This window comes from Gossypium hirsutum, chromosome A04 (assembly GCF_007990345.1).
Source record: "Gossypium hirsutum isolate 1008001.06 chromosome A04, Gossypium_hirsutum_v2.1, whole genome shotgun sequence".
Classification (NCBI taxonomy): Eukaryota; Viridiplantae; Streptophyta; class Magnoliopsida; order Malvales; family Malvaceae; genus Gossypium; species Gossypium hirsutum.
Genome location: NC_053427.1, coordinates 59,726,280 through 59,752,163, shown reverse-complemented (window position 1 = coordinate 59,752,163; position 25,884 = coordinate 59,726,280). Strand labels below are relative to the sequence as shown.

General features: G+C 38.1%; 1 protein-coding gene and 1 non-coding gene across 2 annotated transcripts; both read right to left on the bottom strand.

Moving 5' to 3' along the window:
- Nucleotides 1-18,612: 18,612 nt before the first annotated feature.
- Nucleotides 18,613-22,465, bottom strand: LOC107947898 (uncharacterized). The gene is made up of 8 exons (XM_016882401.1): nt 22,225-22,465; nt 22,111-22,121; nt 21,817-21,952; nt 21,134-21,414; nt 20,603-20,824; nt 20,303-20,440; nt 19,512-19,598; nt 18,613-18,951 (listed from the first exon to the last, which is right to left on the bottom strand). The coding sequence occupies exons 1-8, from the start codon at nt 22,463-22,465 to the stop codon at nt 18,613-18,615; spliced, it is 1,455 nt and encodes a 484-aa protein (XP_016737890.1).
- Nucleotides 22,466-24,777: 2,312 nt separating this feature from the next.
- LOC121228753 (small nucleolar RNA R71) lies at nt 24,778-24,884 on the bottom strand. The gene has a single exon (XR_005926328.1). It is a non-coding gene; the product is annotated as a small nucleolar RNA R71 (small nucleolar RNA).
- Nucleotides 24,885-25,884: the final 1,000 nt, after the last annotated feature.

The following is a 25,884-nucleotide window of genomic DNA, read 5'->3' as shown; positions in this document are numbered from 1 at the left end:
GCTCTGCTACAATTATTGTTTACTACCATAACCGGTGCTATATTTAGAGTGTAGGGATGGGTGGGTTGATTGTATCCCCACATAGAGTGTAGGGCTAGACAGAGTGGAGTGTAGAGGATGGACGGGTAGGACTTTCATTGCATTACTGATACTGTTACTGTAATGGGCTAAGGCCCACATTGATACTGCTACTGTTATGGGCTAAGGCCCACACTAATACTTGATTGTTACTGAAATGGGCTTAGGTCCAAATTGTACTTGTCTAATTTTGTTAAGGGATTACACACTGAGTTTTCATAAATTCACCCTTCTGCTATCTTGTGCAGGTAATCCTTAGACAGGTCGGTGCTACGAGGGACTCGATGGGGGCCATACAACTATTTCTGTTACTGTTTTAAATTTTAAATTTTTAAGCTATTTTATTGGGTTTTGTTATGTAATAAGGCCTCACTAATTTTTATTTTGGTTTGGGATTAATTATTATGATTTATAGCTGCTAGGAGTAGAATGCGAATTTTCAAAAGATAAATGTTTTCAAAACACCACGCTAGTGCAATATTTTCTACAAGCTTCAGCAAATAGACATGGTTTTAAAAGTTCAATAACAACCTAAAATGAGTAACACTTTCTATATCAACTTGGGTTTTTAACAATGAACAGGAAACTGTAGATTTTCATCACAATGATGGTTTTTATAAAGAACGAATTTTTCAACAGAACTATGTTTTTCGAAATTCACTTTCGTGTGACATCGTAGATTTGGCCATAACGTCTAAACTGAGCTTGGGGTGTTACATTTAGTGGTATCAGAGCCAGGTTGCAAAACTCGGCTGTGGATTTGGGTTTTACTGAAAACGTAAATTTTCCAAACGAACTGTTTCAAATGGTTGAGAAAGTTTTTCGAAGTGTTATTTCTGAACGTGTGGTCTACCAAGTCTCCGGTGCCAATCCTGTAAGTTCTCTGAAACTATTACTTGTGTAAATTGAAATACTAAGACAATAGACTGAACTGAGACACTTTGATAGGGTAATCTGAAATTGTGGTAAAACTGCGATCCGCGAAAACAAAACCCTGGATTACTGATAATATTTTCCATAAAATATTCTGTAATAAACACTGGATCTGTAAAAATGATGCATAAAACTATTAATACAGATAATACACAACTCGATAATGAGCACCAGAGGTACTCGTGGAAGGGGTACAAGAGGCTACGGTGAAGGCCGTGGAAGTGTTTGGGCTGTGGGTCTTCGGCTTCCAGCCATATGCCTAACGTTGAGACTAGAGAGGCACCGACTTCACCGATGATTGAGACTGGGTCACACAATCGTGCAGCTGGGGATGACGCACTGTCCCAAGCTATGCTACAAATTCTGGAGAGGGTCGTTGGGCCCAATACTGGTAGTGTAGGTCGCGAGTAAGTTATGGAATGACTTAGGTCTAATGGGGTTGAGATTTTTAGGGGTTCGACCCTAATGTGGCTAAATATTGGATTGAGGCCACAAAGTGGATCATGGATGACCTTGACTGTACCCCAGAGTAGAAATTAAAAGGTACAGTGTCCTTGCTACGAGATGAAGCCTATTAGTGGTGGCTTACAGTTAAAGAGGGTACTCAGCCTGATTGATTGACTTGGGAATTGTTCAAAATTGCATTCCAAGGGAAATATTTGGGCACTAGTTATGTGGGTGCCTAGAGGAGAGAGTTTCTAAATTTGACTCAAGGGGATAAGTCAGTAGCTGAATATGAGTTTAAGTTTTTGCGACTTAGCTACTATACGCGTGGGATGGTGGCAATAGAATATAAGCACTGTGTTCACTTTGAGGATGGCCTCAGAGATGATCTACGAGTTTTGATAGCTCTACACAGGGAGCGAGATTTTGTTGTGTTAGTAGAAAAGGAGAAAATCACCGAGGATGTAAAGCACGCTGAGCACTAGAATTGTGAGATGAACAGAGGTAGGAGCAAGAAGGTTTGGAAGCCCTCAAGTTCAGTTGTGAGGCCTAAGAAGAAGGTTAGAGTTGATGGGCCAGTTAGATTTGGGCCCTCTGTTGCTGCTTATGGGTCGTAGCCTTATGCTGTTTGTGGGAGACTCCATCAGGGCGAGTGTTGAAAATGGATAGGGGCATGTTTGAGGTGCGGATCTTTGGAGCATCGCATCAGAAGTTGTCCACGGAGGCTCGACTAGATGCAAGCTACTAGTATGGGTACTATTCAGCACCGAGAGGTGTCCAGCAGCCACCGAGAGGCCGTGGTCAGGTCAGAGATGGAGATGGTATGGGTTGGGGTCGTAGAGTATCGGGCAGAGGTGCTGGCCATACCGAGGTGAGGTAGTTGAGACTGGTTTATAATGCACGCCGCTGAGAGGATGGAGATGCCTTAAACGTTATTACGGGTACGTTTTTTATCCATAATGTACCTTTTACTGCATTGATTGATGTTGGATCTACGCACTCTTATATAGCATGCACTGTATTTGAGACCTTGGGTAATGTAATATCCAGAATTAGGGCTTAATCAGAATAGTGGTTTCGTGACCACAAATCTGAGATAGAAATAATAATTTTATAATTATTTTGATGATTATGATATGATTGCATGATTGTGTGAAAATTTCGTGATGAAATTCTATGCCTAAAGTGCTTAAATTGAAAGTAGAGACTAAATCGAATAAGTTGCAAAACTTGCATTCTAGAAGTTTTTAGTATGAAATTGTTTTGGAATATTAATGAGGAGGTCTTAAATAGAAATTTGACCAATTTTAAGTTCATGGACAAAATTAGGACATGGAAGGAATTTTTGGAAAGTTTAGTAGTAAGGGTATTTTGGTCATTTAGTTATTAAAATGAATTAAAAACAAAATTAAAAGCCAATTTTTGTCCATCTTCTTCATTAGGCCGAAATTTCAAGGGTTCTCCATAGCTAGGGTTTGTTTCAAGCTTCCAAGCTCCATAATAAGTGATTCCAAGCCTCGTTTTTAATGTTCTTTACGTTTTTGGAATCCCGGTAGCTCGATTAAGCTTATGTTAGCAATAATTCAACCTAGGGTTTATATTTGGAAAAATACCCATAGGTGAAATTTAAGTATTTTGATGTTTTAAGATAGAATATGAGGTTTTAAATTATGTTAGACAACTTGTGCTACTCGGTTTTAAGTGAAAACGAGTAAAAGGGCTTAATCGACAAAAATACCTAATAGTCACAAGTATATGTTAGAGAGAGAATTTGATGTTGCCATAGAAGGTGAAAATGATCAGCATGTTATAAAACATAAGAATAAGGAATAAAGTTTAATTCCCGAGCCTAGGGGCAAAAGTGTAATTTTTCCAAAGTTCGTATTAAATGCTGTTTTGATGAATGTATGTATTAAATAAGATTAATTTGGTATTATAAATCAAGAAAAACGAGATTCAAGTCGCGATCGAGGAAAAGAAAAGATTGTGGACTAAATTGCAAAATCTTTATATTTTGGTACCAAGGCAAGTTCATGTGTAAATAATGTAGCATAAATGTTATTTTTAAGTTATTAATGTTAATTATATGATATGCAAGTTTTTAATCGTGAAATATTATGCTTTGTGGTTAATGTTGAGTAATATGCAAATTATGTTTACTACTTGATAAATATGAATTGCTACCGAGTATCGGTTTCGATATTCCATGGAAGACGGAAAATGTGAGATCGAGGGAAAAAGCCCGTTTGAACCTTAGGAATAGATTAGGATACAAGTGACATGTCACTAGGATGGTTGAACATCCGAACTCGTTGAGTTGAGTCTGAGTTCACTTATGGATGCGAATGTCCGAACTCGTTGAGTTGAGTCCGAGTTCACTTATGGATACGAACGCCCGAGCTCGTTGAGTTGAGTCCGAGTTCACTTATGGGCGGATTACATGGTAGCTTGATTACATATGAGGCACTTATGTGCAAATTATCCGTGTATCCGAGTTGTATTCCGATGTGTTCAACGGGTGAAATTTCTAGTGAAATGGAAGAACACTTAAGATGCAAGCGACGTTTTGGTAAGTGTTGTGAAATGGACACTTTGGACAGGTATGTTCTTAACCTTCGGGTTGAAAATAGATACAACAATGATAAGGAGGTAAGATGAGGAATGATGTTTAGAAATGTGATATATGTTTTGGTGATACTATGCTAAAGTTGTTTGGTATAATAGTATTGTTATGTTACTTGTTATTTACATATGAACTTACTAAGCATTTATGCTTACTCCCTCCTCTTTATTTACTGTAGTTTTGAACAAGCCAGCTCGGGAATCGGGACGGGTCGAAGGTTCGATCACACTATCCAAAGGACTTTCATCTGGGTAAATGGCTTGTAAAACTTAAGTATGGCATGTATAGCAATATACTTATTTTGTGTAAATAATTTTATGATATGGCCATGTTTTGTTGAGAAAATGTTTGATATTGATAAGTCATGGTGATGGCTAATTTAGATCATGTTTGATATTATGGAAGTTTAATAGGTTATCTAGTTCATAAAAATTCATGGAAAGATGAAACTTGCCTTAAAACAGAATATTGCTGCAGCAATGACATGAATTTGAAAAATCACTAAAATAGTATAAATGGAAATAAATGATGAGTAAGTTATGAAATTGAAGCTTAATGAGTCTATTTTCATGTGGATTGAACAAAATAGGCATATAAATTATATTTTATGAGATATTTAAACTTTTGTGAAACAGGGCCAGAGTGATTTCTGGATCCCTTGTTCTGACTTTAAAAATTCATAATAAATTTTAAAAAAATAATTAGAAGTTTTTCTTTATATGTACAGGTTCTTTATTGAGTCTAGTTTTAACAGAAACAAACCTCATAGTCATTTAATTTCTGTATAGAGAAATATCTGATTCGTAATACACAGAGGTCAGAGCAGTTGAACCCTGAAATAGGGGAGACTTTAACTAATAAACTGTACTAATTGGCCCAACCAAAAATTCTAGAAAAAAATTAGTAAATAGATATATGAGTTTAGATTTAGGAAAAATTTACGGATCTATATTTTGAGTTTCTTAACTCGAGATATGATTTTTCTTGTAACTATGACGCGGGTAGTTAGAAAGCTGTGAATGTATAAATAAATGATTTGAAGTTCTTAATTTGATAAATATTGTTCGGTAACCCCTCAAGCTCGACTCCGGCGATGGTCTCGGGCGTGGGGGCATTACAGGTATGATGGTGGAAAACACTACAAGTGAGGTTATCGTGTTGAGTCCATTAGGGCAATTAGTGAGAGTGAATAACCTGTTTAAGGATGTACCCTTGGAGGTTCAATGAGTGATCTTTTTAGCAGATTTGATGGAACTTCCTTTTGGAGAATTTGACTTGATATTGGGTATGGACTGGCTAGTTAAGCATCAAGTGAATTTTGATTGTGTTGCAAAGCAGGTGGTACTGAAAACTGTAGAGGGTAATGAAGTAGTTGTGATTAGGAACATCAAAATTATCTTTAAAATGTGGTTTCTGCACTTAGGGCTGAGAAGATGGTTCGTAAGGGTTGTGAGGCATATTTAGCTTACGTTAATGCTTCTGGTTCTGAGGCTTCGTCTGTTAAAGATATCAAAACAGTTAAGGATTTTTCAGATGTCTTTCTCGATGAGTTACCTGGGTTACCTCCAAACTGTGAAGTTGAGTTTGGGATTGAGCTCCTGCCGGGTATAGCTCAGGTGTCCATCACCATTTATAGGATGGCACTGAAGGAGCTTGAGGAGCTTAAGGAGCTTAAACCTCTGATTCAATAGTTACTGGATCAAGGGTTCATCCGCCCTAGTGTGTGGGGAGCATTGGTGTTATTCGTAAAAAAGATGGATGGATCCATGCGTATGTGCATCGACTACCGGTAACTGAATAAATTGACTATTAAGAATAAATACCCTTTACTGAAGATTGATGATCTATTTGATCAGTTTCTTGGAGCTTCGAGTTTCTCTAAGATAGATCTTCAATCTCGGTACCATCAACTGAGGGTCAAGGAGACTAATGTTTACAAGACAGCGTTTAGGACTCGTTATGGTCATTGCGAGTTCCTAGTGGTCCTGTTTCGACTGACGAATGCACCAGTAGCTTTTATGGATCTAATGAACCAAGTGTTCCAGCCTTATTTGGATCGGTTCATAGTGGTGTTTATAGATGACATTCTGGTATATTTGAGAACTGAGGGTGAATATGATGCACATTTCCGACTGGTTCAACAAATTCTGAGGGGAAAAACAATTGTACGCTAAACTCAGCAAGTGTGAATTTTGGCTATGAGAGGTAACTTTTCTAGGTCATGTGGTATCTGCTGAAGGGATTAGGATTGATCTTCAAAAAAGTGAAGTTGTTCTGGATTGGAAGTAGCCTAAATCGGTATATGAAATTTGAAGTTTTCTGGGTCTGGCAAGGTATTATGGACGGTTTGTGGAGGGGTTTTCGTTAATTGCTACACCTCTGACTAAGTTGTTGCGTAAAGGGGTATAGTTTAACTGGACAGATAAGCAGCATGAAAGTTTTGAAAAGCTTAAGAAAGTTCTAACTGAGGCCTCTATTTTGATTCAACCTGAGTCTGGGAAAGAATTAACTGTTTACAGTGATGTATCACATGTGGGTTTAGGATGTGTGCTGATGCAAGAGGGTAAACTAGTGGCATATGCGTCTCGTCAGCTTAAGAGGTATGAAGCAAACTATCCGACACATGACTTGGAGTTGGCTACAGTGGTATTCGCACTGAAAATCTGGAGGCATTACCTGTATGGTGAGAAATGTATCATTTACACAGATCACGAGAGCCTCAAGTATCTCCTCACTCAGAAAGACAGTGTAGATGGGTTGAGCTGCTTAAGGATTATGACTGTTTGATTGAATATCATCCTGGTAAAGCCAATGTGGTGGCCGATGCACTGAGCCGTAGGGCTGTGACTGATCTGAGAGCAATGTTTGCTCGTCTTAGCTTATTTGATGATGGTAGCTTGTTGGCTGAGGTGCAAGTTATACTAGTGTGGATTAAGCAGATTAAGAATAAACAGTTGGAGGAGGGTCTTCGATTCCGTCAGGTCAAAAATGGAACTACTATGGATTTTGCGCTGAACAACGAAGGGGTACTCTATTTCTGAGGCAAAATTTGTGTACCTAAGGATAGTGATTTGAGGCAGTCTATACTGCAAAAGGCACATAGTAGCCCCTATGCTATGCGCCCAGGTGGAAATGAAATGTACAGAGATCTTCGTGAGATATATTGGTGGAAAGGTCTTAAGCATGAGGTTACTGACTTTGCAGGGAAATGCTTGACTTGTCAACAGGTTAAAGCGGAACATCAGTTGCCTTCTGGGTTGCTTCAGCCAGCTAAGATTCCACTGGAGAAGTGGGAAAGAGTAACCATGGACTTTGTGAGTGGGCTACCCTTAACACCTACTAAGAAGGATTCGGTATGGGTCATCGTGGATCGGTTGACCAAATTTTCCCATCTCATACCGATTTGCACAGATTATTCGGTGCAGAAACTCGCTAAGCTGTATGTATTGGAGATAGTGAGACTGCATGGGGTACCAGTTTCCATAATATCTAACAGAGATCCTCACTTCACATCTCGGTTCTGGAAGAAGTTACATGAAGCTCTGGGTACAGGGTTAGACTTCAGTATTGCGTTCCATCCTCAGACAGATGGTCAGTTAGAGAGGGTGATTCAAATGCTGGAGGATATATTAAGGAGTTTTGCGATTTATTTCTGAGGCAGTTGGGAGGATTACTTGCCGCTAGCAAAGTTTGTTTACAAAAATAGCTATCAGTTTAGCATACAGATGGCACCTTACGAAGCACTATATGGTCATAGGTGTCGTACTCCTTCATGTTGGATTGAATTGGGTGAGCGGTGTGTTCTGTGTCCTGAGCTTGTATCTAATACCGAGGATAAGGTCATGCTAATTCGGGATCAACTAACGCTACATCAGATAGACGGAAGTCATATGCATATATGAAATAGGATATTAAGTATTATGTGGGAGATTTTATCTTTCTAAAAATCTAGTCATGGAAGAAGGAACTGAGATTTGGGCGTAAGGGCAAGTTGAGCCAAAGGTATATTGGGCCTTACCGTATATTGAGACGAGTAAGACTAGTTGGCTACCAGTTAAAGCTACCTCTAGAATTAGAATGGATTCATGATGCGTTTTATGTCTCCATGTTGAGACACTACCACTCTGGTCCTACGCATGTGGTACCGATTGAGGAGATTGAAATTAGACCAGATCCAACTTTCAAGGAGAAACTAGTCTAGATTTTGGATCGAGAAATGAAAGCCTTGAGAAGAAAATCAATCCCATTAGTGAAAGTTCTTTGGTGGAAACACAGTTCTAAGGAGGCTACGTGGGAACTTGAGGAGGCGATGCGACAACAATTCCCTCAACTTTTCTGACCAAGTAAATTTTGAGGCTAAAATTTTCTTTAATGAGGATAGAACTGTAACGCCCTAAAACCCCAAATCCCAAAAACCCTGTTAAAATTATTTTTGTGTGTTTGTGATGTGGATGTATGTTTGCCTTAGTGGTTTAGTGCTCTGGGGGTGTCTAGGAAGTCATGGGTTCAAGCCTTGGCTTGAACAAAATTTTGCTTCTACTTGAATAAACCCTGGCTCTAGATAGTAGGCTTCTTAAATTAATGTAGTTAAGCTGTGTCATAAAAAGCCTACTAATCTAGTGGTTGAGGGCGTGTGGAGTGTTCTAGTAGATCTGAGGTTCGAGGCTTGACAACGCAAAAGAATATTTTATTTTGCTTTGCTACTGACGCTGGGGAAGTGTTGTAGTTGGACTGAAATTGAGGTGTTGAGGAGTGTAGGGAGTGTGGCTGAATTCTAGGGAATTGTTGGAGGGGATTTTGGCTGGTATGGATTTGGATAGGTGGGATATGCTTGAGTGATTTTAGGAGTGATAAGGGGAGAAAAGTTAGGAGTTTGAAGGGAGTGGAAGAGGGTGTGCCGAATAGGGACTCTCACTCTTGGCAATTTTCAGCTTTTGAACAATCACTGGGAGTTAGGTCATTCTTTCAGATTGTTTTTCCTTGGTATCGAATTCCTATCTGTTGGTTTTGATTGTTTTGTTTTTCTTCAATTGTGGGATAGTTTGGTAGTAGGGATCATTTTGGGTTCTAATCATTTTGGTCTTTTGGGTTGTGCTTCTCTAATGTTTTCATCCACCAATTGCCTTTGCTTCTCTTTTCTCTGGCATCAAGTCACTTTGGTTGAATACCTCACCAACCCTTCACATTTTTCTTTCTTTCGGTTTGGCAAGTACACAGTGATTCTTTTTTTTCTCTCCCTCAACCCTTTCGATTCTAACCTCTTTTCACTTTGTATTTTGGCCACATACTGTCTCTTTCCCTGCATTCAATCGTCCCTCTTTTGGCCGAATATTTTTAGGTAAGACTCTGCCCTATTTGCTCTTCTTTTAGCTTTTACTTATTTGAGCATTGTTTCCTCTCTTTTTTTCTTGAATCACTATCCTCTATTTTCTATTTCAGATAAATTTCCCTTCTTCCTATCGATTTCCTGTTCTTAGGCGGATTGTATCTATCCTTCGCAATTTAGAGTGGTAAGTTTTTGGTAAGGATGGAAGTTTTGCCTCAATCGGTTGGAAGTGTTAGGTTGTATTTATTTGTTCTTTTCTTAAGCTCCTAATATTCGGTTTTATCAAATGGTGTTTGGCAACTATTAATCATATCGAGCGGGGTTTATCTTCGGAATGGTAGATTACATTCGTTTGGAGCAGTAAAGTAAACAACATTTCTATGAATCTATTGTTGCGGTTTAGGTTCAAGCATATCTAACATTAGTTGTGGAATGGTCATTGGTTTTAGGTGCAGTTCGTTTCAAGAGGGGCGCGCATCTAGAATCCAAATAGGTGTGTGATCACTCTTCTGTATTCATAAATCAGCAAAAGCCAAAAAATATGCTCGTTAACGCTATACGAGCATGCTCACACTTGTGTTGTATTTTGAACGCTCAAAACGAAGGCGTATAATCGTAGAGGTCACTATGAGCGATTTTATGGGCTTGGTCAGTTTAGGCCACGTGGGTTGAAAATGGATCGTGTGGGCCCCATGGGCTCATGGGTTCTACATAGGTAAACCTCACGGACATGGGGAGATTAGTGGGCCAGGTTGTGTAGATCACATAGCCAAGGTCATATTTGGGCTTTATGGGTCACACAGGCATGCGGGCCTACATGGGTCTTCATATGGGCTTTAGGCCCATTTTCATTGATTGACTGTTAAGGTTACACGGGTCGCCCGAGATGACTTTGGGCCTACTATTGGGGCGGTAAGTGCTTTTAGACCCGGTACTGATGAAATGACTGATATACCTCTATGCTTTGCTTGATTATACTCAAGCATGACATGTTGTATACACGTATTATATTATGACATGACATGTTGCATGGGGTGGGTTTGATATATTTGGCAGAAGTGTACTGTTCTACAGCACTACTGCAATTACTGTTTAGTGTCGTAACCGGTGCTATATTTGCAGTGTAGGGATGGGTGGGTCGATTGTATCCCCACATGGAGTGTAGGGCTGGACGGAGTGGAGTGTAGAGGATGGACGGGTAGGACTTCAATCGCATTACTAAAACTATTACTGTAATGGGCTAAGGCCCACATTGATACTGCTATTGCTATGGGCTAAAGCCTACACTGATACTGGACTGTTACTGAAATGGGCTTATGTCCAAATTGTATTTTTCTAATTTTGTTAAGGGATTACACACTGAGCTTTCATAAACTCACCCTTCTGCTATCTTGTGTAGGTAATCTTTAGGTGGGTCGGTGCTGCGAAAGACTTGATGGGGGCCACACAACCATTACTATTATTGTTTTAAATTTTTAATCTTTAAGTTATTTTATTGGTTTTTGTTATGTAATAAGGCCTCTCTAATTTTTATTTTGGTTTGGGATTAATTATTTTGATTTACAGCTGCTAAGAGTAGAACGCGAATTTTCAAAAGATAAATGTTTTCAAAACACCACGCTATTGCAATAGTTTCTACAAGCTTCCGCAAATAGACATGGTTTTAAAAGTTCAGTAACAAACTAAAATGAGTGACACTTTGCTATATCAATTTGGGTTTTTAACAACGAACAGGAAACTATAGATTTTCATCACAACGAGGGTTTTTATAGAGAACAAATTTTTGAACAGAACTACGTTTTTTGAAATTCACTTCCGTGTGACATCACAGATTTGGCAATAACGTCTAGGCCAAGTTTAGGGTGTTATATGAAACTCAGCCACCGGTAGGACGTACAAGACCAGCACCCATAACACGATAACCCCTAATGACATGTCATTTGTATCCTAAATATTCCTAAGGTTCAAACGGGACTCGATAGTCGTCTTGCGTCGTTGAACTTTCCTCGTTTCATTATAAGCTAAATTGTATAATATCATATATATATATTAATTTTCAGTAAAATTCATGTAATAACATTCAATTTAATCAGTAGTATACATAGTGTAGTTCATACTAACTTACTTGGCTAAATTGCAAAAATACCAAAGTTCAGGGTTATTTTGATAATATTCTATTTTCCTCGATTTTCCACCCAATATTGATATGCAAGGAATGAAACATGGCTAAACCAACCTTTATTTTCTTTAGTAGAATCAGTTATGGTGTTTTGGAGAAGATGAACAAAACTAAAATTTGTTTTGTTTTATTAATATATCATTTAATTACCTAATTTACTTACTATAGCTATTTAATACCTTTAGCTATTAGAACTTAATTAATTAATTAACTATTTAGTCCTTTTTAATTAATTAACTATTGAAAGAATAAAACTTTTCAACAAAACTTTAATAATGTAACACCCCTTACCCATATCCAGAGGCGGAACAGGGTACGAGGCATTACCAGACTTAACCATACACATAGACGAAAATCGGGCCATAAAATTACATTTAATTCAAAACTTTTCGAACACATGCATAGACTCATATTTAAAGACATATAACGTGGAATAAATGAGCATTTACACATCCATAATCATGCAATAACATGTCATTCACTTTAAACATATTTGCTTACCATCCTGTATATAATATACATTCTTACATTAACTAGAACTAGACATGCTAAATCTTATTCTCATTTTAAACCATCGTAATGTAATTACCAATTTGTCCATTAAACATCCATATTCAAGGCAACATTACTCATTTCCATTTAATTCATGATCCACTGGCCTGCATTTAACTTACCTGATGTATTACCAATCATGCATAACAAACAAAGCTAACTATATCATCATATCAAAACATAGGACATGGCATGATTAATTAAACTTATAAACCATAATGGATAAGGACCACATCTCATGATCATATACGATAACTAAATGCATACTGATACGTATGGTCAAAGTCATAATAATACATATCACAAACCAACTTCCTATACATGCCACTCACTTGATATTTCTAATATATGCATAGTAGCCTGCACTTAGTACTACACACGTGACCTCACAATAGATCATTCATATCTTTCTATTCCGAAGGCTCAACAGGGAAATTCCTCACTTTCCAACATGTTACAAATTTATTCATAGTCCTTTTTCAATTTGCAATTTACAACAAATAATCATTCTATAGGCAGCCACATTTCATATGATAACAAAATATAATAAAATAAAAAGAATCGATAATTTATTTACGAACAAACTTGTCAAAATCTCATCAGGTACAACCCATGTAATAGTAATTTAACATTCAATTCATGTAACAATAATTTGCCATTCAATTTCACATGACACAACAAGCATCACATTTTCCTTATTATGCACACCATCCATCAACTTCTCCTAAACATATTAAATCATAAAATTTATGCCATAACAATAGAAAATTACAATTCAAGTATGGTATTGCATTATTATTAACACACGAACTTACCTCGTATACGAAAATGGCCATTTTTACCATTTTGTCCACAACTTGGTATTTTGCCGATTTTAGCCCAAATTTCAATTTTCCTTGCTCTATCATTACAAATATAGCCTAATTAGGACTCACATTATTTAAATTGACCCAAAATCATATTTTTGAAAAATTACAATTTTACCCCTAAACTTTGTCAAAATTACATTTTTCCCCTAGGCTCGTAAATTAAACTTCATCCTATTTTCTTATGTTTTATGACATATTGATCATTTTTCCCTTCTATAGCAACATCAAATTCACACTCTAACATGTACTTATGAACATTAGGTATTTTTACCGATTTTGTCGTTTTACTCGTTTTCACGTAAAATCGCTTAGTAAAAGTTGTTTAACACAATTTCAAGCTTCATATTCTACCATAAAACATCAAAATAAACACATTTCACCTATGGCTATTTTTCCAAATATAAACCCTAGCTTAAATTATTGCTAGAATAAGCTTAACCAAGTTACTGAGATTTCAAAAATGTAAAGAACTTTAAAAATGGGGCTAAGGAGCACTTACAATCAAGCTTGGGAGTTTGAACAAACCTTAACCATGGCTACTATTGGTAGAAACGGTTGAATGAAGAAGATGATAGCTAATTTGGCTTTTTTCCCTTTTTAATTCTTTTAATTATTAGTTTACCAAAATACCCCTAACTTAAAAATATTTTATTACACCCATTTCATGTCTATTTTTGTCCAGCAATTAACCAATGGTCTAATTACCATATAAGAACCCTCAATTTAAAATTTCATAACAATTGGACACCTCTAGTATGTAGAACTCAATTTTTACACTTTTTACGATTTAGTTCTTTTGACTAAATTAAGTGCCCGAATGTCAAAATTTTCGAACAAAATTTTCACGAAATTATTCCGTAAAATCATAGACCATAAAAATATAATAAAAAATATAATTTTCATCATCGGATTTGTGGTTCTGAAACCACTGTTCCGACTAGGCCCAAAATCAGGGTGTTACAAATACCACCTTAATTACACTTTGTAAATATTTATAAAAATATTTATGGCTCGGTTTATAGAAATGAGGTCCCGATACCTCATTTTCTAAAACCACTTGAACTTAATAAATCATTTTCACAACAAAAATCAGTATATTGAAAACCTTTTTAAAAATACAATTAACTCGTAAATATTAAATAAAATATTTACAAACTTACTTGTTGGATTTGGTGGCCCCAAAGCCACTGTTTCCGACACCACTGAAAAATGGACTGTTACATAACATGTACATATTTGCACTTCAACAACAGTTATCGAAACCACATATCACATGATATAGCATCCCATCTCAATTCATATATTCACAAACACATAAGCACTTTATTCATAAGATAATATAGGTATGAGAAAGCTTACACTCAGAATTTAGAGTAGGGATTTAGGCTACTACTACACTCCCAAATAATGCATTAAATCATGTCCACAAGTAATTATCCCAACCACTCACTAATTACGTTTTCACCGAAAAGCTAAAAGCTCAAACTTATTTTTCCTTGTCTTTATCTCTACTCGTAGAAGGTCCTAACGAATCCAAAGCTTCAACACAATAATTCACACAATAATACATTAAAAAAATCAGCTAAGGACTCACCATAAGCAATAAAAAACATAAGCCTAAGCTATGTTCTCATGTAGTCGAAACTTTTAACATAACCAATTTGAAATCCAAATATCTCAATCTACACTTAATCTTTTCACCTAAAACTGATTTTTTTCATCGAATGATTCACCAATGACTAATTCTCAACCTTTAAACTACATAAAACTATTCAATTCAAGATATTGAATTTTTCGACATTTTATGCCTTTTTTTAAAAAAAATTCATTAAAACTCAAGAAATCCTTAACGAAACTTCAAAGTAAGTTGAGAAACCTTTTAACCACGTAAAAACTAATTGAAAAAAACTTTGAAACCACGTTTTTACTCAAAATCCTGAATTTCACCATTAACAACCCAATTTTCAACTTTGATTTAAAATATACGATTTAATGGGTAAAAACTTAGTTTTAAATACTAAATAACATTTAAAACTAATTAAAAGTTGAATCGTTACCTTAGATGATGAAAAACCAAGTGTTTGATCCAAAACCTGAAAGCTTGACAACAGAGAAAACTTTAGTGTTTTTTAGTGTTTTCTTGAAGATCGCCTACTTAGAAGGTAGGAGTTCACACCGGGCAATCTCTTTCTTAATGAATTGAAAGCAGATGCCATTGAAAGAGAATGAGGGAACTGACGGGAATAAGCTTAAGCCTGACCTCAGGGTAGGAAAAGATTTCATCACAAATGAACTTAGATAGAGGACGAATCGAATAAGCGAGCGTTCATCCCCATCTCTTGTCCTTGAAGGAGAGGCAAAGAATAAGAAGGGAGGCATTGGAATATATTGAACTCAAAATGGGGGCTGTAAATTTGAATTTAGAAAATGCACCCTATGCTCAAGCAGTCCATTCTTTCATGAAGTTCTTTCTAGACAAACGACCCAAGACTATGGGAGAATCCTTTATTGAGGACCCTTTAATGGGATGTGTTTTCACGAAGTTCGAGACAAGAAAAGAAAAAATAGTTTTTCTATGGCCTCCTCGTTTTGAGACATTATGCCTTTGGGGTCGACCCCGGTAACAAAGAAGGAATCCATAAAAATTTGGGATCTGACACCATGATAAAATACTGCTACTTTCTCTCCTCCGATTGATTTACCTAGAACTCATATGCCCGGAGTAAGCACCTTTGGTAGGAGAGGAAAGGCTGGAAGATGGAGATGAGTGCTTTGATCGACCTATTATTCTTATTCCTTAGGATAAGAAATATCCCACAATGAAAGGGCTTGTAGTTTATCATACCAAAAAAGAGAAGAATGAACTGCCAGATGAACCCCGACGACTAGACTGGACGATAATTGATGCATTCATGAAGGATGGAACTTTTTATCACTCCCCTATATTAGAAAAGGAGGCTACAACAGAATTGAGTGATTAGGGTGTTAAGAAGCAAGGGATGTCAAAACATAAAAGGTGGAAGGAACTATCTTGGGTTTGATAAAGATGGAAAGGAAAATAAGATGATTTTTGTAGTTTGGTTTAATTACTTCATAAAGATTTAAACCTTAGACCTTTTTACAAATCAGTCCCTATTCTAAAATTATAGGTATTCTAAAATTACAGTTAAACCATATCGCAAAATTTCGAACACTCTAAGGCTAAAATTCCTAAAATACCCCCAAAACTCATAGGCCTTATTTTAGGGTGTTACACTATTTACTATGCTAACACACTCTAACAGAAGCATAGCTAAATTACACTATTGCTAAGAAAGAATTATTGGCTATTGTGTTTGCATTTAAAAACTTTTGTAACATCCCAACCCAGCTTAGGCGTTATGGCCGAATCTGGTAGTGCTACATGATAACGTGTTTAAACTAAGTTGTTACGATAAAACCGTTTTCATTTGACTATTATCGTGGATTCCAAAATTGTTTGCTTATTTAATCAATTGTTTAAAACTCGATTCATTGCAGAAGCTTTAGAAATCATTTAATTTATAAACATCTAAAGTAGTTAGGTAAATCCGTCCATCTTATAAAACCCTTTTGTTTTAAAGAAATCTGTTTGTGCAGTTATTAAATCCACAAAAGCAATCTAAAACTCGAAACAAAAGTAAACAGTCCCAAAAAGTCCAATTTACACCTCAAATAACCCATAAAATAATTAAGAAATAATACCAAAACTAAAATTAAAATGATTGAAAAATACGTGTGGCTACCGTCAAGTCCTCTGCCGCACAATCTGTCCAGTCTGGGGATTAGCTGTACAGTTATAATAGAAAGGAGTGAGTTTTCGTAAACTCAGTGTGTAATCCCCACAAAAACATGCATACAGTTAATTAGCAGTAAACAATCAGATGCAGTCCGGGCCTAAGCCCATTACAATCCTAGTAGTAGTTTGGGTCGTAGCCCAACTCGGTTCAGTACTCAATATCAGTTATACACTAGAGCTGTAGCCCATCACAGTAACAGTCATGCATACAGTAATAAGTAACAAAGTCCTACCCAAACAGCCTCTACACACCATCTCCGGCCAACCCTACACTCCATGTGGGGATTAAATCAACCCACCTATCCCTACACTCCAAATAGTACCGAATGCAGCACAAACAGTAGTTTGCAGCTAAGCTGCCAGTAAATTAGGCTTAAGAGCCTTTCAGTACACTTTCTCCAAATATCATCATCCCCACCCTATGCAATGCAAACATATGATATGACATGCTTTTATGCAACTATCAGTCATACATATACAAACACATATCAGTAATCATGCATAGTTTATTATGCATCACTTACACTTAAATCATATATTTAGGGGTCTAGGTAACGCTTACCAACCCTACAGTAGGTTCAGAGTTGACTTGGGAGAGCCGTGCAACCCTAGGAATCATTTTAGATAAATGAGCTCACACGCCCATGTGGCTTGCCCGTGTGGGCCCACACGGCCTAGCCCAAAATCTCACACGCCTGTGTGGGCCTATACGGCCAAAATCAGTCTAGCCCGTGTGTTAACATGGCCTGCTTAGCCGTCACACGCTCGTGTCTTGTGCACACGACCTAGACTCATGGACCACACACCAGTGTTAGGGCACACGGCCTACTACATGGGTGACCACATGCCAGTGTAGCGTCGACAGTGGGGTTTTCAACTTTCATCGAAACCACGTTTTTTGTGTAACTAAGTACACACCTGGTTCCAATTGATGCTAAAACGACCCCCAAACTTTTAGAAACCTTGCATCACAGAATCCAATACTGATTTAGAGATTAATCTAACAAATTCAAAAATAGAGCAATAGCGAAAACTTGACTTACCGCCATCAGAGAAACTTCCATTAACACCGCTAACACAAGAGATACAAAAACCACTAATTAAAACCTCCTCTTACATCTTTAGTAGTAGAAGAAACACATTTCTAATCAATTGTTATAGTTATAAGACAGAAAGATAAGGAAAACTTACCAAACCCACAAAAAAAAACGTAGAACAACCGATGGCAAGTTGAATACAAAATCAAAAAGAAAAATAGGGAGAGTGAGACGGGAATTTTGGCATAGAGGGATAAGAGAGAACAAAATTTTTGCAAAAAGAAATCTTGATAACCCTCTATCCCAACTCCCCTTAATTCTCTCCACTACTCAGACGTCTAACACAACTCAAACTCTCTCTCTCAGAGCTGAACAAAAATATTGCCTATGCAGGGATTTGAGCACAGGACCTCAAACACACCAACACTCCATTTAACCACCAGACCATCAGGGCCATTTTGCTATAGACTTACCAACAATTAAACATAAGCCTACTGAGCAAGCTTAAGGCTTTATTCAGAAAAATACCAAAATTTCACCCCAAGTAAGACTTGAACTTGGGACCTCTCACACACACCAAAAAACTTAACCACTGAAGCAGATACACAGTTGTGTAGAAATTCACAAATACTGAAATAAAAAAATTGGGGCGTTACAACTCTACCCCCTAAAAAAAAATTCGTCCTTGAAATTTACCCGATTAGAACAGATGAGGATACTGCTGACGCATCGAATCTTCAGGCTCCTATGTGGCCTATTCAGTGCTATGATTCTGCCACAGCACCTTCACTAATGGGATAGACTTCCTTTGAAGAATCATTACATCATGATCCAGAATTTGAACTAGCTCTTCCTCGAAGGTCAGGTCTGACCTAACCTCAATATCCTCCACAGGGACAATGTGAGTAGGATCAAAGTGGTAGTGTCTCAACATAGAGACGTTGAATACATCATGAATGCAATCCAATTTTAGAGGTAGCTCTAATTGATAAGCGAAAGGTCCCACACGTCTCATAATTCGGTAAGGCCCAATAAATCTAGGGCTCAACTTGCCCTTAAGGCCAAACGTCAAAACCTTCTTCCATAGCGAGACCTTGAGAAATATAAGTCCCCCACAGAAAACTCGATATCTTTTCTCTTCATATTGTCATAAGACTTCTACTTGTCAAAAGCCACTTTCATGCGATCCCAAATCAATCTAACCTTATCCTCTGCCTTGGAAACTAATTCAGGACCCAAAAAATGTCACTCGCCCAACTCAGTCCAACATAAGGGAGTGTGACACTTACGACCATAAAATGCCTCGTAAGGTGCCATCTGGATGCTAGACTGAAAGCTAGGCAAACTCTGCCAATGGCAAATACTCCTCCCAACTACCTTAAAAATCAATCACATAGCTCCTCAACATGTCTTCCAGTATTTGAATCACCCTCTCAGATTGGCCATCTGTTTGAGGATCTAAAGCAATACTGAAATCCAGCCTTAAACCCAGAGCCTCATGTAGCTTTTTTCAGAACTGAGACGTGAAGCAAGGATCCATATCAAAGATAACCGAAACAGGTACCCCATGCAGTCTCACTGTCTCAGAAATATACAGCTTCACCAACTTCTGAAGTGAGCGGACTTGGTCAATCGATCCACGATGACCTATACCGAATCCTTATTAGTAGGTGTTAGAGGCAACCCACTAATGAAATCCATGGTTACACGCTCCCACTTCCTTAGAGGAATCTTAACCAGCTACAACAAACCCAAAGGTAACTGATGATCAGCAGTTTAAGGCTGGCACGTTAGACATCTCACCACAAAATTAGTAACCTCACGTTTCAACCCTAGCCACCAATACAACTCACGAATGTCTTCGTACATCTTATTTTCGCTAGGATGCATAGCATAAGTGAGAGTCTATATCTGAGCAGATTAGTATTATTCAGAACGCAGATTCTCCCATGGAAGCAGAGTACCCCATTACTATTCAGTCCAAAATTCATAATGCCACCACTCTCAATCTATCAGAGTCGTAGACCTAAGGACTCGTCCTCCAAATCCTTACCCTTAATCTGGTCAATCCAATTTGGCTTAACCTGAAGCTTAACTAACAAGCTACAATCATCAAATAAACTTAGGCAAGCATACATCGCCCTCAAATCAGTCATAACTCTACGGCTTAGTGCATCGGCCACCACATTGGCTTTGCCAGGATGGTACTCAATGGTGCAGTCATAATCCTTAAGTAGCTCAATCCATCTACGCTGCCTAAGATTTAGCTCCTTCTGAGTGAGAAGATACTTAAGATTCTTGTGATCAGTGTAGATGATACACTACTCACCGTACAAATAGTGCCTCCAGATTTTCAATGCAAATACCACGGCGGCCAACTCCAAATCATGCGTCGGATAGTTCGCCTCATGCTTCTTAAGCTGACAATACGCATAAGCTACCACCTTACCATCCTGGATCAACACACATCCCAAGCCAACGAGTGACGCATCACTATAAAATGTAAACTCATTTCCTGGTTCTGGCTGTATCAAAATAGGGGCCCCAGTCAGTACTGCCTTGAGCTTCTTGAAGCTCTCTTGCTGTGCATCAGCCCAATTAAATGGCACACCCTTATATAGTAGCTTAGGCAAGGGTGTTGCAACCAATGAAAAGCCCTCTACAAAACGCAGATAATAACCCGCCAGTCCCAAAAAACTACAGATCTCAAATATAGTCTTAGGCTGTTTCTAATCCAACACTACCTCAATCTTCCGAGGATCCACTCGAATCCCCTCAGTAGAAACCATATGGCCCAGAAATGTCACCTCATGTAGCCAGAACTCGCAGTTGCTAAACTTAGCATAAAGCTGCTTTTCCTTTAAAGTTTGCAAGACAACCTTAAGGTGCTCGACAAGTTCATCTTCAGTTCTCGAGTAAACCAATATATCATCTATGAACACCACCACAAACCGATTCAGACAAGGCTGAAATACTCGGTTCATCAAATCTATAAAAGCTGCCAATGCATTAGTCAGTCCAAATGGCATTACTAGGAACTCATAGTGACTATAACGAGTCCTAAACACCATCTTATGTACGTTAGGCTCCTTGACCCTCAACTGATGATACCTAGATCGAAGGTCAATCTTAGAGAACATCGAGGCTCCTTGAAATTGGTCAAACAAATCATCTATCCTCGATAGTGGGTACTTATTCTTAATGGTCAACTTGTTCAGTTGCCGATAGTCGATACACATCCGAATGGATCCATCCTTCTTTATCACAGATAATACCGGTGCTCCCCACAGAAACACACTAGGATGGATGAACCCATGATCCAATAACTTTTGGATCTGAGCCTTTAGCTCTACAAGCTCCTTCGGTGCCATTCGATAGAGAGTGATGGACATCGGAGCTGTACCAGGTAGGAGCTCAATAGCAAACTCTACTTCATGATCTGAAGGTAAACTAGGTAGCTCCTCAGGAAAGACGTCCACAAAATTGTTTACCATTTTGATATCCTTAACACTTACATAAGCCAAGAATACCTTACATCCCTTACATACCAACTTTTCTGCCACCAGTGCAGAAATCACTTTAGTTAGATAATTTTAGCGCTCTCCAATCATGACTACCTCATCATCCTCTTCAGTCCTTAATATGACCCTCTTAGTCGCGCAGTCTAAGTTAACACGATGCTTGACCAACTAGTCTATCCCCATAATTAAATCGAACTCCTCAAAGGGAAGTTCCATCATATCAGCCAAAAAGATTTCTCATTGAAACTCTAAAGGAACATCTCTAAACAGATTGTTAACCCTTACAGAATGCCCTAATAGACTCACTATAGTAACCTCACTCGTAGTGCTCTCAACCAAGATCCCCAAATTTCTTGACACAGTATAGGCTATATAGGAGTGAGTGGATCCTATATCTATCAGTGCAGTATATGGTACACCAAAAATAAGAAACATACCCGTGATGAAATTTGGAGCATCTCCATCCTCTCGGCAATGAGTAGCATAAACCAGAGCCGGCTGGCTCACCTCAATCTGTCCAACACCTTTGCCCGGTGCTCTCTGCCCATGGCCGATACCATTACCACCTCTGGCCTGACCACGGCCCCTCAGTGATTGTTAAACTATCATCGACGGTTGTATAGTACCAGTACCCGAAGCTTGCCTCTGATCAGTTCTCAGTGAACACTCTCTAATGCGATGCTCCAATGACCCATATCTCAAGAATGCCCCAATCCTCTTCTAACACTTGCCCTGATGGCGTCTACCACAATCAGTACATGGCTGTAGTCTAGTAGCAGTAATAGGAGGCCCAACTCTAACTGGCCCATCAATTATGGTTTTTTTCCTAGGCCTCTACACTATACCCGAGGGCTCTGGATCCCTCTTATTCCTGCCTTTCTCTTTATCCCTGTTTTGGCACTCAGCGTGCTTAACCTCCTCAGCGATCTTCACCTTCTCAATCAAGGTAGAAAAATCCCGCTCCTTCTGCGGAGCTATCGAAACCTGCAAGTTATCCCTGAGGCCATCCTCAAAGCGGACACATCGCTCGTGCTCAAACGCCACCATACCTCGCGCATAGCGGCTCGGTCTCAGAAACTTGTCCATTGATCGACCTCCCTGAGTTAAATTCAAGAATTCCCTCCTACGGGCATCCACGTAACTGGCTCTCACATACTTTCCATGGAAGGGGTTCTTAAAGAACTCCCAAAACTAATATGCCTCATCACTTATCAGCGAGACTGCACCCTTTAATTTTTGCTCTAGGGTGCAATCTAGATCATCCATGATCCTTCCTGTGGCCTCAATCCAGTACTCGGCCACATTAGGGGCAACTCGAGTGACACCCCTTGATAAACTATAATTTATAAATATTTTTATCCCATGCTTAGCGTATTTACGGATGATTTCTCCTTAGATTTGGTGAATTCAATGCTCCTAATCCTTTAATTTCATGTTTTATACTTAGGTGAGCATAAGAGAGTAAAAAGAGCGAGAAACGGGCTGAAAACAGAGAAAATGAACCTACATAGGAAAACAACACGGCCTGGACTTCCTCACACGGGCGTGTCACATGGCCATGTTAATTTGGCAGGAGCGACGCACGACTTACATGGGTAGACCACACACCCGTGCCTATTTAACAGCCTTGACCACGGGCTGGAGTAATAGCACACGGGCGTGTCCCTGCCGAGCCCAAGTTTAGTCCTATTTAAACACTTGAGGAGGCACTTAGGAGGGGGATGAAGAGTAGGAAGCAAGGAATTACTCAAGGATAGGAAGCAATGAATTACTTAAGGAAAGCCGATTGATCCATCACAAGAGCCGGATTCATCATCAAGACTGAAGATCTCCCTTTAAGTTCCTTTAGGAGTTTTGGGTTTTCTTATGTTTTGTTATCTTTATGCTTTTGAGATGTTTTCTTTCATAAATATGAACTAAACCCCCTAAATACCTAAGGGGAATGAAACCTAAGACAGATCTTGCTATTATTATCTGAATTGTATGATAAATATTTGACTTGTTCTTAATTGTCTATTCTTAATTCTTGTTTTAATATTCCAGGATATTGATTCAAGTTAATGCTCTTATTCAGAGGAGGAATAGACCCCGTTTAAGAGTAAAACTTATCATAATTAAGCGGAGTTGATTGGGCCCCTAGAGATAGGGTGACAAGATTTTGCTGGATTAGGGTGAAACCTAATAAGAGAATCCATAGATCGAGTTAATGCAATTCTAGGATGTTAATTAAAAAGAGATTTCAATTATTCAACCTAGGGTTAGACGTTATTAGTCTCGAGAGAGATAATAATATAACTTAGGGATTTCTACAGATCAAGTCAAATGAATAAATCATTTGATTTAGAGTCAAATAACAAGTGAAGTCTAGGTGGATTTTTCCTTAGGTATTGTCTCAATCATTCGAATTTTACCAAAATTATTTTCCCGAGTTTTCTTTCTGAGCATTCTTACTTAGTAATTAGTTTAGATAACCAAACCTCTTAATTTTTAGGTTAGATAATAAAAAGGAAGTAAATACTAGTACTCGTAGTTCCTTTGGGTTTGACAATCCGGTCTTACTGAGCTATACTATAGTTCGATAGGTACACTTGCCTTAATCGTGATAATAAGTTAGTCTCAAGAACAATTAATTTAAAAATCTTTAAAACCTGTTACGAATATCACGCAACCAAGTTTTTGGCACTGTTGCCGGGGAACTAGGATGTTAGGAACACTCGATTTTTATTACTTTAGCCATTTTACTTTTATTACAATTTAAATTTTTATTTTCTTTTCTAATTCTTCATTTATTTTCTTCTGACAGGTTTTTCTAGTTTATGACAAGAAAAAACCCGTCAGGACCACTACTTTTTGATGGTGAGATCAACTACACAGTTCGTAAAAACTGGAGAGAAATAAGGCGAATCCTAAGATACACAGAGGATGAGCAAGAGGACGATACTTCAACCACAACCGAGGAGATGGCTGAAAACCAAGAAAATCTACTACCTCCTGCAATTGCTGCTGATCTAGTAAATCAGAATCCTACTCCACGCACTATGTATGATTATGCTAAACCTAATTTAACAGGAACTGAGTCAAGTATAGTTAGACTTGCTATTGCTGTAAATAATTTTGAACTGAAACCTAACACAATTCAAATGATACAACAATTTGTTCAGTTTGATGGTTTGCAGGACGAGTATCCCAACGCTCACTTGGAAAATTTCCTAGAATTTTGCGATACCTTTAAAATTAATGGCGTTTTTTATGATGCCATTTGCCGTTGGTTGTTTCCCTTTTTGTTAAGGAATAAGGCTAAACAATGGTTAAACTCATTACCATAAGGGTCAATCACTACTTGGGAACAAATGACCGAAAAATTTTTATTAAAATATTTTTCGCCGGCTAAAACAGCCAAATTACGTAATGATACCTTTTCTTTTGTGCAGATGGATTTAGAAACACTCTACGATGCATGGGAGAGATACAAGGACCTTTTAAGAAGGTGCCCTCACCATGGGTTACCACTTTGGCTACAGGTTCAAATGTTTCATAATGGCATGAATCCTTCGACTCGGCAAATGATTGATGCAGCCGCTGGAGGAACTATCAATAATAAGAAACTTGAGGCAGCTTACGAAATTATTGAGGAGAAGTCACTGAATAACTATCAGTGGCAAGTTATGAGAACAAAGCCGACGAAAGTAGCCGGTGTTTTCAAACTCGACGTGGTTACTATGCTATCTAACCAAGTAGAACTCTTAAATAAAAAGATTGATGGTTTTTGTGGTTCTACTCAGTTACATCTAGTGATGAGGTACGATTTGAATGGAAGAGGAGCATGCATAGAATATCAACCCTTAAACCCTAGCATCAAGGAGGAATAACTCTAGTATACGGGTAACAATAACTCTAGACCCCAAAATAACCCGTATAGTAACACTTATAATACAGGTTAGAGGAACCATCATAATTTCTCGTGGGGCGATCAAGGAAATCAAAGGGCACAACATCTTCGGGGATTTCAACAACCACCTTACCAGTAATAAAAGAAGTCGAACCTTTAGGAGATGTTAACAAAATTCATCTCGGTGTCAGAAAATCATTTCCAGAATATCGAGACAGTTCTTAAGAATCAACAAGCGTCAATCCAAGGGCTCGAACTCAGATATACCAACTCGCCAAATTGATTTCTGAATGACCACAAGTCTACCTAGTAACACTGAACCCAACCCAAAAGAGCATGTGAAAGTAGTTACACTAAGGAGTGGGAAAGTGTTAGCTGAATCTGAAAAGAACCACCACAAGAAGCTGGCAGAAAAGAGGTCGATCTCGAAAAAAATGACAATCTAATGCCAAAAGAATATAAACCACCAATCCCATACCCAACAAAGTTGAAGAAAGACCGCATGGATGCACAATTCTGTAAATTTCTTGAACTTTTTAAACAACTGCATACTAACTTACCTTTTGTTGAACCTATATCGCAGATGCCTACATATACAAAATTCTTAAAGGAGCTT

What these genes read in the sequence shown, in the direction of transcription:
- LOC107947898 (XM_016882401.1), bottom strand. Translation starts at nt 22,465, where the DNA reads ATGGACAAGTTTCTGAGACCGAGCCGCTATGCGCGAGGTATGGTGGCG. An exon ending in TGTTTCTGTGGGGAGCACCG is followed by an intron (nt 20,825 to 21,133) that starts GTATTATCTGTG and finishes CGAGTATTTCAG; the next exon opens with CCTTGTCTGAATCGGTTTGT. An exon ending in TGGATCCTCGGAAGATTGAG is followed by an intron (nt 20,441 to 20,602) that starts GTAGTGTTGGAT and finishes GCTGATGCACAG; the next exon opens with CAAGAGAGCTTCAAGAAGCT.